The sequence below is a fragment of the Marmota flaviventris genome, chromosome 6 (assembly GCF_047511675.1).
Source record: "Marmota flaviventris isolate mMarFla1 chromosome 6, mMarFla1.hap1, whole genome shotgun sequence".
NCBI classification, from domain to species: domain Eukaryota; kingdom Metazoa; phylum Chordata; class Mammalia; order Rodentia; family Sciuridae; genus Marmota; species Marmota flaviventris.
The window spans coordinates 99060870-99075655 of record NC_092503.1 but is presented as its reverse complement, the minus strand read 5'-3'; the positions used below and the strand labels follow the sequence as shown (position 1 = coordinate 99075655).

The 14786-nt window shown below is 33.8% G+C and overlaps 1 protein-coding gene across 1 annotated transcript in view; it reads left to right on the top strand.

The window, feature by feature from the left end:
- Gfral (GDNF family receptor alpha like) overlaps nt 1–14786 on the top strand; it is a 58509-nt gene that overhangs the window by 21616 nt on the left and 22107 nt on the right. The window contains exon 6 of the mRNA XM_071613807.1: nt 3219–3469. Within this exon, the coding sequence (XP_071469908.1) occupies nt 3219–3469 (251 nt within the window). The remainder of the gene's footprint in view (nt 1–3218; nt 3470–14786) is intronic.

The following is a 14786-nucleotide window of genomic DNA, read 5'->3' as shown; positions in this document are numbered from 1 at the left end:
TTTCATGGGTTCCCCCTACATTTTTTTTTCTTTCTTATTTAGGTCTAGCTTCTACATATGAATGAACACATTCAACACTTGATTTGGGGTTTGTCTTATTTCACTTAGCATGATGGTCTCCAGTTGCATCCAATTACCAGAAAATGTCATAATTTCATTCTTTTTTATGGCTGAGTAAAACTCCATTGTGTATGTATGACACATTAATAGTACAAGTTAGAGTTTTTAAACTGAGTTATTTCAAAAGTTCTTATTAGTGAACTACTATATTTCATTGATTCTATCATGCAAAAGTTTTTTATACATTTTAACATTTTGATGCATCTGAAATGAGTCTTAAGGTCAATGACATGAAAATATTTTTCTTAATGTAGTTGCTTGTGGCAGTTTTTAGTTGTGCATAAAAATGTTGGTATCTTTTGAAATCAGAGAAATGTAAGCATGTTTGATCACATTATTTTTCTCATATCACAAAGAGACTCTATCTAAAAATCCGTTTATCTATCAACCTATCATCTATCTAACTACCAATCTATTATCTATACACACTAACCATGGAGCCTAATAATATTTTAACTAGCCATCACCAAAGGGACACCAATCCCTATGAAAATATCAGATGTTTTTCCATAGATGGGTACCTGGCTTTGCCTGACTCTAGTGCCAGGAACTGATGTATGCTACCTTTTTATCCTGAAATCATTTGCACACAACATTCAGAACATGGTATTTTTGAGCCTCCATATCAATTAACAGATTTTAATGGCAAGTGATGGAACACCTGGCTATAGTCTTGAGAATCTGATAGAATCTCTCATATTAACCTCCCCTTGGTAACAGCTCCTTCTCAGACTGGTACAGGGTAGTTGGTTTTTCTCTACAAGGTCTCTAATGTTTAAGTACCTCTCTGAAGTATTTGGTACAGGATCTGGAATAGGATAAAAACTCAGTTCATAATTTTCCCTTCATTTTTGAAAATTGTGTACTTAATTTTTATATTTTATTGAGCATGTACATATCTCTTCTCACATTATTTCTGTCTCAGATTAGTTCACAGAGTAACAACTGTGTGTCTTCAATTTTCTTTCACTATGTGCAAATAGTCCCTTAATGAATACTTTATAGAGGCAATGGAAATATTACACAATATTTGTATTCTATGTGAAAAGACAAATTCTTTTATTTTCCCAAGCAAATTCTGCCTTAGGGAGATTTCCAGCATTTATATTAAATTATTGCTAATGTAATTCTGATGAAAAAAAAGTCTCCTAATAGAAAATGCTTTATCACTTCCTTTCTTATGGAAGAGATTGTATGTGGGCAAATCAGGGTCTTGGGTTTTAAAATGAAATTTCTTGTTCCATATTCTTCAATTCAGGAAAGGTTTTGAAACTTCTTTAATTTTTGAATAGTTGAAAGGAGCCAATATAAAGGTCATTTCTAATTTATCTTGTCTGATATAGAGATCCAGTGGAAGCTGAGATTACTTTTCTTCTAATTATATGTTTAGGAACTTATGGGAAATTATACCACATAATATTTTCATATGTACAAACTAAAAAAGCAGTGAAAAAAGTATTTTCTTAGAAATAATTCTACCTACTTTAAAAGAAGTCATTTATTTTAAATGTTATGGTACATTTATAAAATGTAGTTACGTATTAGGTCATAAAAGGAATATAGTATACTTAATGTACAGATATTACTTAGACCACATTTCCTTAAATTTTTCAATGTAACTGGAAATTAATAGCAAAAATGAAATAATCCATTTTTAAAAATTAGTCTTTTAAACACTTTGTTGTCTGAACAATAAGCCAAAATAAGACATTTAAGAATATCAAGAAAATAAAGATAATGAAAATGCCATGCATCAAAATATTCCAAACCAAATAAAAATTTTAATATAAATTTTTTTTTGCCATGTTAAAAATGTTGATTTCCAATTAGGTATTTGTGTGCCAGAGTAGTTTTATTTTTAATGAAATATTTTTAATGCATTACTCTGGCAAACTTTCACTACTGTTTTCTGAATGAAAAAAATTATACAACTTTAACTTAGTAGAACTCAAATTTTTAAAATAACATTTGTTAAAAATAATTAATAATAAAAAAAATTTAAAATGCCCAAGTTCATATTTACTCTGTCAACTTCCTGAGAAACTATCAATACTTTAAAAACTTATGTTTAGATAATCATTTCATATATAATTTTATACATAACCATTAATTGCATTAAAGGAACATATGTGTTTTGGCCTCAGAATCATTTAGGAAATTAGTAGTATTTTCTTAATTTTCAATTTTATTACATACTATTTAACTTTCACCATTGTACTGAAAAGGTGATATTTCAGATTATTTAAATGTGACATTATTGAGAACACTGTGGCTTTTTCCTTTTTAGCAAAGTAGCCCTCTGTGGACCAATAAGCTCACTTGTGGCATGTATCCTAAGGGCTTCCATCACTAATGACGGTAATCTATTTAAGAAACAGAAGAAAGTCATTTTAGGTGATAAATATTAAGTTGGAAGACTAATATCCTTCATTGTACAGAGAAGAACTGTGAAAGTTTCAAAAATGAAATTGCTGAATATTATCTAGACTTTTATTAAAAGCTAATATGGCAAGAATCCAATATATAGGAAAGTTATGAATGGATGCATTTCCAATGGATTTTCTTAGCCATTAAGTAAACTGCTAATATTTTGTTCTTACTGCCAGGGAATCTCAAAACATTTTGTAAATGCTAATTAGAGTCTGCTTAGAAATGTGAAATACATAGTATAGCACCAATTCTGTGGGAAAATTGACTTGAAAGGTCAAGAGCTTTGTTTGAAATCACTTGATGTTTGAGAAAATGGCCAAATGCTAGTTCCAAAACCATGTTAAACTCGATAAAATGATTCTGCAAAATCTCTCAGATAATTCTGTTTCTTCACTCTTTTACTTTCTTTCTTTTCTTTTTTTAATCATACATTACCAGGGACTGTTTCCTTTTTTTAAATTTTTACTTTTTTAGATATACATAACAGTAGAGTGTATTTTGACATATTATATATACATAGAGCATAACTTATTCTAATTAGTTATGTATTGGTTCTGTATTGGATTAGACAGAGGGGAACGAAGGGAAGGGAGGGAGGAAAATGAGAGTAGAAAAGACAGTAGAATGAATCAGACATAACTTTTCTATGTTCTTCATTCTTTTTCTAGGAGACGCTATAGAACATTTCAGTCCAAATGCTGGCCTCGTGTAAGTGGAAAGTGCCATGAAGATGAAACCTGCATCAGCATGTTGGGCAAACGGGACCTCACTTGCTCAGGAAGTGATGACTGCAAAGCAGCGTACTTAGGCACCCTTGGGACTGTTCTTCAAGCACAATGCACCTGCAGAAGTGTCACACAAAGTGAAGAGTCTTTGTGCAAGATTTTTGAGCACATGCTTCATAGAAAGTCATGTTTTAGTAAGTTCTCTAATTGAAATCCTATCCCTATTCTTCTTTCTTTCTTTATATCTTCTATTTATCTATCTCTTTTTTTCACTATGCAGTGCATAATGGTAATCCTGTCAAAAAAATTGTTCACAAAGACAATTTATGTTTGCTATTCACTTTTAAAATCTATTTTCTGATTAAGATTTCTGTATTTGCTATTTTACTCACTTTTCAGAAAATGGCAATTTTTATGTTTTATGAAATAGTTCACTCCTAGTTATCATTTTTGAATTCAATACCAAAAGCATAAAAGGTTTGACTTGTGCAAAGTTATAAACCAGCTCAAAATATTGGCATAAAATAAAACTATTTATTTATAAACTAAGTAATAAAACAGCTCAAAATATTGGCTTACAACAATATTTATTTGATTACAATTCTGCAGATTGGGCTTGGATCTACTGTTGAAATCTTCTGACAGTTTTGTCTGGGTTACTCATGTAGCCTCAGCCATCTGTTAATCTACTGAGGCTCCACAGTCCCAGATGGTGTTTAGCAAGCATCATTGGCTGATGTGGCATGGTTCTTCTATAGAGGACCTCTTCAGCAGTAATGTATTGGACTTTTTCATGCTGGCAGCAAAATTTCTAGTAGCTAAGATCCAATGTGCTGGAATTTATCAAGTGTCTGCTGTTGTCATATTTTAAATATTCCATGAAGCCAAGCAAGTCACAAGGCCAACCTCAGGGCCTCTATGGAAGGTTATTACACAAAGATATGGGTATTCAAGGAAGGATTCATAGAGGGTCATTAATTTAACAGTGTATTGTATAGGGCTGTCCCAGTCTATATACAATGTATTTATTTATCTTTCAGTTTAATTTTGTTCCTCCCTTTGGTCTTTAACATTTCTGCTGATCAACTCTAGTGTTAAGGTAACAAACAATATTTTCTGAAATGATTGTTTATTCCAATTTGGAAATAATGTAAATTGAAATTTATGAATTTAAATAATTTGCTCAGATTTTCAAAGTAAACAAATGGCCAAGAGGTATCGTTTCTATGAATCTTATAGAAAGAACCTAAGAATGTGAACATGTACTAATTCAAAGCCTCTCCTATATCCATCTTCAAGTTTAGTCCCTATCAACCTCCAGGTCTAAGTCCTCTGTAGGCACCAGGGACCCTGATTGTAACTAGCAAACCTGCAAGTGCTATTTTCAGAAGAAAATAATAAATGTATCTTGTTTTATAGCAAACCAAATCTTTATATTTATTGGAAATTGACAGATACAGGTATATATCTATGTCTATACATATATACAGACCCACACAACTTTTGATTTTTTTCTATTTTTCTTTGTAGATACTTAGAAGATACACAATGATCAATGTGATATATATTAGCTAATGGACACATGAATTCAGTGTATGCTTTTATTTCCTAACAGTGTTTTCTGTGACTTAGCTGCAATTTCTATATTTACCATGATGGACATATTTCAACTGAAATCATGATTTAAAGAGTACTACAGTGTTGTACATGTTGTCATATTTTCTTAATAATGTCTGATTAACACTAATCCTATTTAAACTAAAAGTATTTATAATGAATGGCTCATAAAATCACATATCAAGTGCCTAAATAAATTAAACCAATATATATTGGTTTAATTTATATATATATATATATATATATATATATATATATATATATATATATATATGCCAAGAGGTATCGTTTCTATGAATCTTATAGAAAGAACCTAAGAATGTGAACATGTACATATATGTATATATACACACATATAATTATATATATATATATATATATATATATATATATATAGTTACTTGTTGGTGGACATATTAATGTGTATGAAAATATGTACAGCCTTGATATTAGTAAATAACTCAATTCTAAAACATAAGTTCTCTAAAACTGATAGTCTAAGAATCATACTTCTATTTCAAAATCTACTTTTCTCCCATATATATTTTAATTTGATTTTCATAGTGTTTGGCTAATACTTTATGGAGCAAAAATATTTATGGAGAGGCCGTATAAATGGAAATTTAGAAGCCATAAACATTGAATAACTATGAGAATATTTTGGAAAAATAAAAACTTCAAACGTATTTCACTGTTTTTTTAAATTCACCTAGTAAAACTATATATCAGGAAGTTTTCTCTTTTACTTTTATCTGTTGATACTAGGAGTTTCAAGTGACAGGGATACAGAACTTTAGAAACTTTAAAGGCCTTCAGTCACAGTTCTTGGTATTGAATTAATAAGAAAAGATTCAAACAAAATCCAAAACCAGCCATTAGGCCTAACTAGTTCTAACAAAACTTTGTTCCCTGCCCCAAATATAACAGAAGTGGCACAAGGAAGTCTTTGAAGGAAATCATTGCTCCGGATGTCCCTTATCAGACTCACACTCCCTTGCATTTTTCAAGAAAATTCATTTTTACAGCATATTTCCAAGACTCTTGAACTTCTGCATAGTTTTCTCAAAAGGAGCAGAATGGAGTGACACAGGACCTAGGGGTATTTTCAGTTTGTCACATGTGTTTAACCTAGAAGCGTTGTTTCTGAAACTCTTAGGCCTCAGTGAGCAATACATTTCACATTAGCTTTTGTGAACAATGGACCATATTTCTTAGACGTTATTTATTCTATTTTTTTTCAATATTGACCATTACCTTTGGAATTGATTCTGTGATTCACAAATGTGTTGCTATCTGAAGTTTGACAAACACTTGCTTTGAGTAAAAAGTTGTCTGGAAATAATCTACATCGATGTATCAAATTCAGAATGTTATAAGAATTATAACTAATGGTAGAGTAGCTTGCATTTACTGAGTGTATAAATTTTGTCACATTTTCAATATTAACCACACATTCTCACTTAAAAATTCCATGAGCTAGACACAACTGACTTCTTAGACAGGGAAGAGATACATGGCTTGCCCTAACCCTAACCCTGGCTGGCTTACTTGGGGCCCATTACATTCTCTTGCTTATGAAATAGTAAAACAATCAAGCTCATGTCTGACCATTCTGCTCCAAAGCCTTGTCAATCAGAAAAGGTAGCTCTGTTCTCAGAAATAAGCTGTGGACACACACTTAAGAGCCTGGTCTATTTCTTTGTGCAGAACTAGACTGAGGAGGAGAGGCTCCTGAGCAACCTGTGTTCTGCCTCCAGCCTTCACTCATCAGCTAACATTTACATTCAAAACAGACTTACTCTTCTGTCATTTCTACAGCACAGAGTGAACAGAGCTGATAGAGAGGAGGGACAAGGAAGAGGACCACCGAAGGGCTGGTGGATCCATCATGGTTTTCCCGGTTCTATTAATGAGTAGGGAGGGTGAACTTCAAGCTGAGAGGAATATTCTCTTTTTACCTTGCATGAAACTGTTTTTTTTCGTATAGGAATATATGTCATTAAGGAATAGATATGGAATAAATATGGAAATATCACCTCTCTGCCTAAAAACCTCAGCTCCTTCTGTTAGGAAAATTTACAAAAAGAAATCTAGCCCTCATTAATACTAAGGGAATGGAAAGCATACAATCCAAATGTGACCTAAGTTTAAACTTTAAAGACTACAGAAATAAATATGTATTCTTCTTACAATCCTATTCTTCAGATCATTAATGTTAGAAAGATTGCTATATATTCTTTGAACTTTTGTTTGTAATTCATCCATACCTTGAATACTTTGTAAACCCTTGAACACATCACACACACACACACACACACACACACACACCATTTTTTTATGTAAGTAAGGTATGTATTTTGTCTTACAGTTTGTTTTTTAAATTTAAAATTAAGCAGTACATCCATTTCAAAATATGTAAATATATAATGGCTTAGTTCTTTTAAAAAAACTGCATAGTATCCTATAAGAGAGCTATACCACAATTGTTGATTAATCTCCTATTAATGTGGACATTAAGGCTGCATGCAATTATGTAATACAGAAATTGCTATCATAAATGTTATTGCACATTTTGGCTGGCAATTCAATAGAATAGGTTTCAATCATTAGGCTTAGTAGACCACAAAATTTTCTTTTTGCATTTTTACCTTTGGTAGAAATTGGAAAAAAAAAAAACATTTGTCCTCATTACATTCTTAGAAATTTTTCATTTTAATTTATATTTTTATTATAAATAAGGCTGAGGATCTTTTCAGTGGCTGCAGGTAATATCCCATTTCTTTTTATTAATTCATACTCACCACATAATACATCATGCTTCTTCAATATCAGTCATGGCACTTTTGTTGCTAGTACATCAATTTATCTGGTTGTGAGGATCGGCTAACTTGCACATCTCTTGCAGTAATCTGAATTAATGGCCTCCTATGGCAAAGTGAAGCCCCAGTGGGAGATGACCTTGGTCTCAGATCTGCAACCTATTCTGTGCAGTAAGGGTTATATAGAGGACAAATTATTTAACGTTTCTTGAATACTCAACCATCTTTCCTCAACAGGATAATTTCTACTGCCTTTTTGAAGAATTGTTTTTTCATAAAGGATTAACAATCACCAAAGAAAATTTATAATCTATATTATAAATGTAACCATCAAGAATAAGTTTATTTTGCATTCAATTCAAAATAACATTTTACCACATTTTAAAACTCTAATCAATAATTTTTTTAAACTTTCAAATTCTCAAGTTTTATATAAGTGGGATTGCATTTGCTTTTTTGCAAATTTATTATTCTTAAATGAAGCCATAGTGTGATTTATAGCTTGCAAATTCCTTTTTATTTCTATATAATATTGTTTCATAAAAATACCTGCAAATGTGATTTTTCATTCTACTGTTGGGAGATATTATTTTTTCCCACTATTTTGCTATCACAAATTATGTAGCATGAACATTCTAAAACACAAGTGTATCATATTTTTTAGGACAGCAACAGTTCTCAATCTTTCCTGAACATTAGATTCAGTGAGAAATTTAAAAAAAAAAAAAAGATCTGATGCCCAATAAACCAATAAAATCACAATATCTGATGGCAGGAATTGAGTATCAGCTTCACGTGGCCAGTGCAGTACATAAAGCTCTATGCTAGGAATGGCCCCAGGATTGGGGTTTAATGCTTAGCAGTCATCATCTTGAAAATATTAATAATTTTATCTTTGAGTTTGTGTTTTATAAAAGAAGTGCAGTGGAGCAATGGATGATACTAGAGTGGCTTGGAGCCTCAGCTCATGGATATTTTGTCACCTGCCACTTCCCCTCTTACCAGAGATAAGCAGACTCTCAGCTGCCTGCTCCCCACCCCTACGTGCCCTCTGCCTTCCACACCCCACCAGGGCACTGCTGCTAGACATTTGCCTACTTTCTAAAAATAATATTGAGCCTTGCAACCCATAATATGTATTTTACTTTTATGCTTTTCAGTACGTTTTTTATTATTTTATCAGTAAAAATACTTTCTCAATAATGTTCTTTCCCAACGCTGGCTACATTTCTAGGCATTGTTAAGGATTACAATTGCTATTTTAAGTCATATCTTTTTAGTATTATGTTTTAAAATTCTTTGTAGTTGTACAATAGACATTCAATTGATTTTTATAAATAACTTTTCATGCAGAAATGTTTTAAATACTCATAAATTTTTAAAAACTTATTGAATTCTCTTGTGCTTTCTTTGTTAATAGCCAGATGCTTTTCAACAACCATATTTTTGTACTCTATGTTCAATGCTCACTTCTTTCCTTTCTTTTTTGTCCTACTTAATTCTCCCCACAACATTAGAACCCATTCTTCGTCTTGTACATACTGATCCACCCATTCTGGCCTAGTCACTGGTTGTAGATCCATTAACAAAGGCAGCTTTCCCATGGGAAAAGCTACCACACCATTTCAGGGATTCTGAAATTCTTTGTTTTATTAGTACCATGAACAGTTGAATATTCTTTCTTGATTGATAAAATTTTTCTCTTTCTCTTTCTCTCTCGGCTGTCATTCTTCTGATCCCTCTGGATTTTTCTTCTGAGCTTAAGTGATAGGCTTATGAAATTGGCCGATTAATAAAGCTTGGCTATAGGCTCTCTCCTAAAGAAACTCAATTCTTCCTCTATGAGATTTCTTCCATGGTGATAGCATGAGTACCTCTACATTGATTTATAATATTTAGGGAAGAGATTTTACTAAGCTTCAGGCTTAGTAAAATGATTGAACTCAGAGGCACTTGAGCACTGAGCTACATCCTCAGCCCTATTTTGTATTTTACTTAGAGACAGGATCTCATTGAGTTGCTTAGCGCCCAGATAGTAGTATCTTCTTTTGAACTTAACATAGGGCTACCTGATATAACAAATAATCTCCAGAAGCTAAGTGGCTTTACACAGTGGGAGTTTATTCCTTGGTAACAAAAAGTCCAATCAGCATTAGAAGTAGGCATTTAGAGGACTCGCCTATTTTCTAAATGTACCTTTGATTCAACCTATGACCTCAGAGTCCTCTTCATGCAGCTGAGAGGGAAAGAGAGTACTGAACACATCCAGGTGCAGTGGAACATTCGATGGTTTGGTGGTGGCAGCAGGGAACATCACCCATACCCATAGTCTATAGACCGTAACCCGCAAGACCACACCTTAAGATAGGCCAGAAAATGAGTGTGGCTTTGATCCAGGAAGAAAGGCAGCTATGGATATTAATTAACAAGTAATTCTCTACCATAGTTTACTCTCACTTTTAGAAAATAATTTGTTTTATTCTTCTGTTCATATAAAGAAGATACTTATCCCTTCCCCCAAGGAAGACATTCCAAAATTTCCCAAATTTACATCCACCAACTCCAAGGCCAGGATGTTGCATGATTTGCAATCCAGATGTTGTGGTGTCTTTTAGTAGATAGGCAACCTATGAAATAAAAATGCTATGTATGTCATTCCACCCAACGTGAACACTAACACCAAACACCCACTCTCATATGCATTTACACTCACACATATCAGAGACAGAATAACCTTAGCAAAATCATTCTATTTAAAAATAAGAAAAAATGAGGCCAGGCGCAGTGATGCACACCTGTAATCCTAGCGGCTTGGGAGGCTAAGACAGGAGAATTTAAAGTTCAAAGCCAGCCTCAGCAATGGCGAGGCGCTAAGCAACTCAATGAGATCCTGTCTCGAAGTAAAATACAAAATAGGGTTGAGGATGTAGCTCAGTGCTCAAGTGCCTCTGAGTTCAATCATTGGTACCAAAATAATAATAATAATAATAATAATAATAATAATAATAATAATAATAATAAAAAACAAGGAAAAACGGGAGTGCACACAATAATGAGATCCTGCTGCGAAGGCATGGAGAAGCCTTTCTGGCAATGTGGATTTCCATAATTAGATCCTAGGTCAGATATATTTTAAAATCTACTTCTATGTCTTTCATTTTGTCCTAAGATTCTTTGTAGACCATTTTTCTCCAGGGTCATATCTGAAGTAGGTTAGTAGATTCCTCCTTGGGGAATATGGAGCTCTCTTTTTTAATATTTTATTTTTAGTTGTAGTTGGACACAATACCTTTATTTTATTTATTTTTTATGTGGTGGTGAGAATCAAACCCAGGGTCTCACACGTGCTAGGCGAGTGCTCTACCGATGAGCCTCATCCCTAGCCCTGGGGCTCTCTTAAGCCAAATTCTGTTCTTATAGTTTGAGAGATTGAAAGATTTTTAAAGTTTAACAGTCACAGGATTTTTGCACACAGCCTGGTGGTTTCCTTGGGAATTTAATCTCTTAAACATGTTTTAGGTTTCTAATCTATTTGTTTTCAGTCAGTTTCATGAGCCAGTATCCACAATTAAAAAGTATACTTTTGAATTAGTTCCTAAATCTGTCTTATTTCCTTGCTTCCTCACCTCTGTGTTGCTCTCTGTAATTTAATGTTTTAAGCTAATCTGAATAGTAGACTTGAGTGTAATCTAGTTTTTGCTGCATGGTTGAGGCAATAAGTTTAACCTAGAACTACAGAGCCTCTTACAATTGGAATTAACTGTTTTATCTCTTGTTATCTGGGACCTAGGAGCAGTCAGCTTTTTCTCATTAGAGAGTCCTAATTTTAATCCTCTCATCTCTGCTTGAAGACTAGCCAGTTTCTACCTGAACACATCATTTTATTGGAAAACCATGCGCAATGCTGTCTAATCAACTCATACTATCACTCTTGTTCTCTGAAACCACTTCATTTAGTGCTAGGTGGATATTTGATCTCCCTTTTTAAATTGTGCCAGATGGTTTGCCACTGTAAAATAAAAAGGGCTCTCTATCTTTTCATCTTTAGTAGGCATTTCCTCACTACCTAACTGCTACACAATCTTGTATATTTTATGGCTGTATGAAACCTGGAAGTACCTCCATTTCAAGGTACCAATTATGTAGGATAAGCCATCAATAGCTGCTGACAATAGTACTGGTTTCAGTAGATTATTTTCTCAACCACATAAAATATAATTGCACAGGGAAGAGTTGGGAGGCATTAAAAGAGGAGTTTAGGTGTTGTTTAGCTGTTTAGTGAATTTGGAAAAACACTTCCACTGAGTGGCTGCACCCTTTTCTAACTTCACAGATCCTTCTTCATTTATCTTGCTAATGCAGAAGAGATCACATGGATACTTTCATGGACCAGTTGTAAGGGCATTGCAAGTCACTTCCACTGGCGTATGTTTGAAGGGAAAGTTGGGAAAAGTAGTTTAACCTTGTACCCAGTAGAAAGGAACATGAATTTGGTGAGTAGCTAGCCAGTCTCTGCTACAGTATCTCCAACAAACATATGAAGTAATATGACTTTCTAAAATTGATCCTAATTTATTATCATTAGGACCACACTCATATATACTGGAAAGTTTTAAATTATCTTCGACTATATCTGTTATGCCAGCCAGAAAGCAAAACATAAAACAAAGGCTTGTGCATAGTATTTTATTCAGGAACACTTTTAAAGGAAATGGTGAGTAGTCAATACAAATATATGGTATTGAGTCGTCTTCTAGTTCAGGTAACTAAAGCTTGCTGCTTTTACAATATTTTATGATATTTTCTGAAATGCACTACAGATATATTTTTACAGGGGAAGAAAGAAGAAAATATTCACCATTTGGAGCCTGTCCCTCACTTCTATGAGATATCTTCATGAGTCTTGATTTCTAGTTCTTTCATCTAGTGTAGGCATGAATGCTCAGCAGAACCCCATGCTCAATTGATACTAAGGCAGTGGAAATTATGGGGGAAGAAAGAGTAAGGTGTATGGTAAAGCACAAGGTGAAGCACTGCACGAGGAAATATGTAATCAGATACTCTAGGATACATTTTGGTGGAAAAGAAGGAAGGCAACTCCATATTCAGAGTAGATATAACTCCATATTTATAGTAGGGAGGCATCACTGCTTTCCTTTAAGATGGAAGGGTTATAGTTTTATTAATATACCAGTAATCTACCCAAATAAGATCTCCATATAAGTCTTTGGTGATGATGGTAGATTTATCAGTCAGCATTAGCAGAACTTTGATCAACCAGCATTAGTGAGAGGAAATACTCCCTTTTGGACCCATGCCACATTGTAGCCACAATTCCTGCCACCATAGCTACTCTCTTCATATCACAAGCATGGGGTGGCTGCAGTGCGAGCCTAGCTGACCTCCTCTGGATTCATCACCAGTTTACATGCTTATGGAGGACGTTTTCTGTGGTAGATACCCTCTGCTGGGCATTAATCTGAAATACAGAAATATATCCACTCTGTAGCCTTGCCATGGTCCTTCCACATGTCACTTTGCCTCATTTCTGTGTCTAAATCTTCCATGTTGGCTCTTTTCATCCCTTTGATCAGCAATTTACCACTGACTATGAATCTTACTTCTATCCACTTCTCTTTCCTAGCAGAGTGAGCAACCAAGAATATTGTTCATTCTCTGCCTATGGGGAAAATTTCTCTTCTCCAGTGTTCTCTAGGGCCACCTCTGAGTTTGTAGTGTATGGATGCTGTCCATTTATAGTGAGCACTTCATTTACCTTTCTGGAAACCAATGACTTAAGTGATCTGCTAATACTCAGTAGGAACTTTATTTCAAAAGGTAAGTAGTCTTACAGTAGGTGTCATGGCCTTTGGCTGGAACCCCAGGGGTCTGTGCTATAACTTTCCTAATAGGGCTTACCAGAGATGTGATGTCCTATCCAGAGAGCTTGAAGGATATTAAGTGTTTGAAGTTCCTGCTACAGAGCAAATATTATATACATTTTAAACACTCAAATTTAAAACCAATGTTTCAGTTATGAACTCAGAACTAAAAAATTGGTTTCTATTTCTTTTCTTTTTCTTTCTTTGTGTTATTAAGATAATACACATTATTAGGAGTTTCTGGTAAGCTTTCAGTGGAGCTAGCTGATTCCCAGATTCTATTGGAAACATTCATTTCATTATAAATGAAAAACCTGATGGTCACAATAACAATCACAAACTATAGAGGAGTATTAATGGATGTTGAAGTTTTGGTCCTCAAATCCAAATAATCCTCAGAAATATCTGGAAAGTTTATTTGAAATACAGATATTTTGCACTAGCCACAGTAATTCTAAATCAGTAGGCCAGGGGTGGAACTCAGAATCTGTATTTTTAAAAAATCACCCAGGTGGTTCTAATTTTAGCCAAGTTTAGGAACCACTGCTCTAATCCACATGTGGGAAAAATCCGGTCACCAGCCATAGGTCCCAGAACCTCTTTTCACTCACACCTCTCAGGGAATGAGAAACGTCTGTACTGAGAAAGGCAGGACTAATAAGACTAATACTGCGCATCTCTCAAGGTGGCCTGCTTCACCTCAGTGCCCCAAAACAACTATTGATATGCATAAACCACTCTATAGATAGCAAATGAAAGAATGAGTGAGGGAAAGAAAGAATGAATGAATTAATGTCTACCACATCTCAGTGGCAGCACTGTCTTTGAATACCACTGTTTTTCTTTCCCTTATTAGAACCCTCTTAATCAAACATCTTCCCTGTTAAGAGCCTCAATCATTTATGTTTCCATTTAAGTTGGAATTTTCAATTCAAATATATGAGCAAAAGAATCAGGAATTAATAGGATCAGGCTGCTGCCACTGCTTGCTTAAAAAAAAAAAAAAAACATTTCAAGCCACTTTTTTTTTTTTTTCCCAACACTTTCCTCTTTATTGATCTACCTTCAAAAGTTCTCAGGGATAAGGAACTATTTTATGTTCAATCCTTGCATGTTGTCAACCCTGTAAATAAGCAATTGATCCTAACATATTTTTGCTCTTAAATGTGTATATCCCCTTAAAGACCTGATAT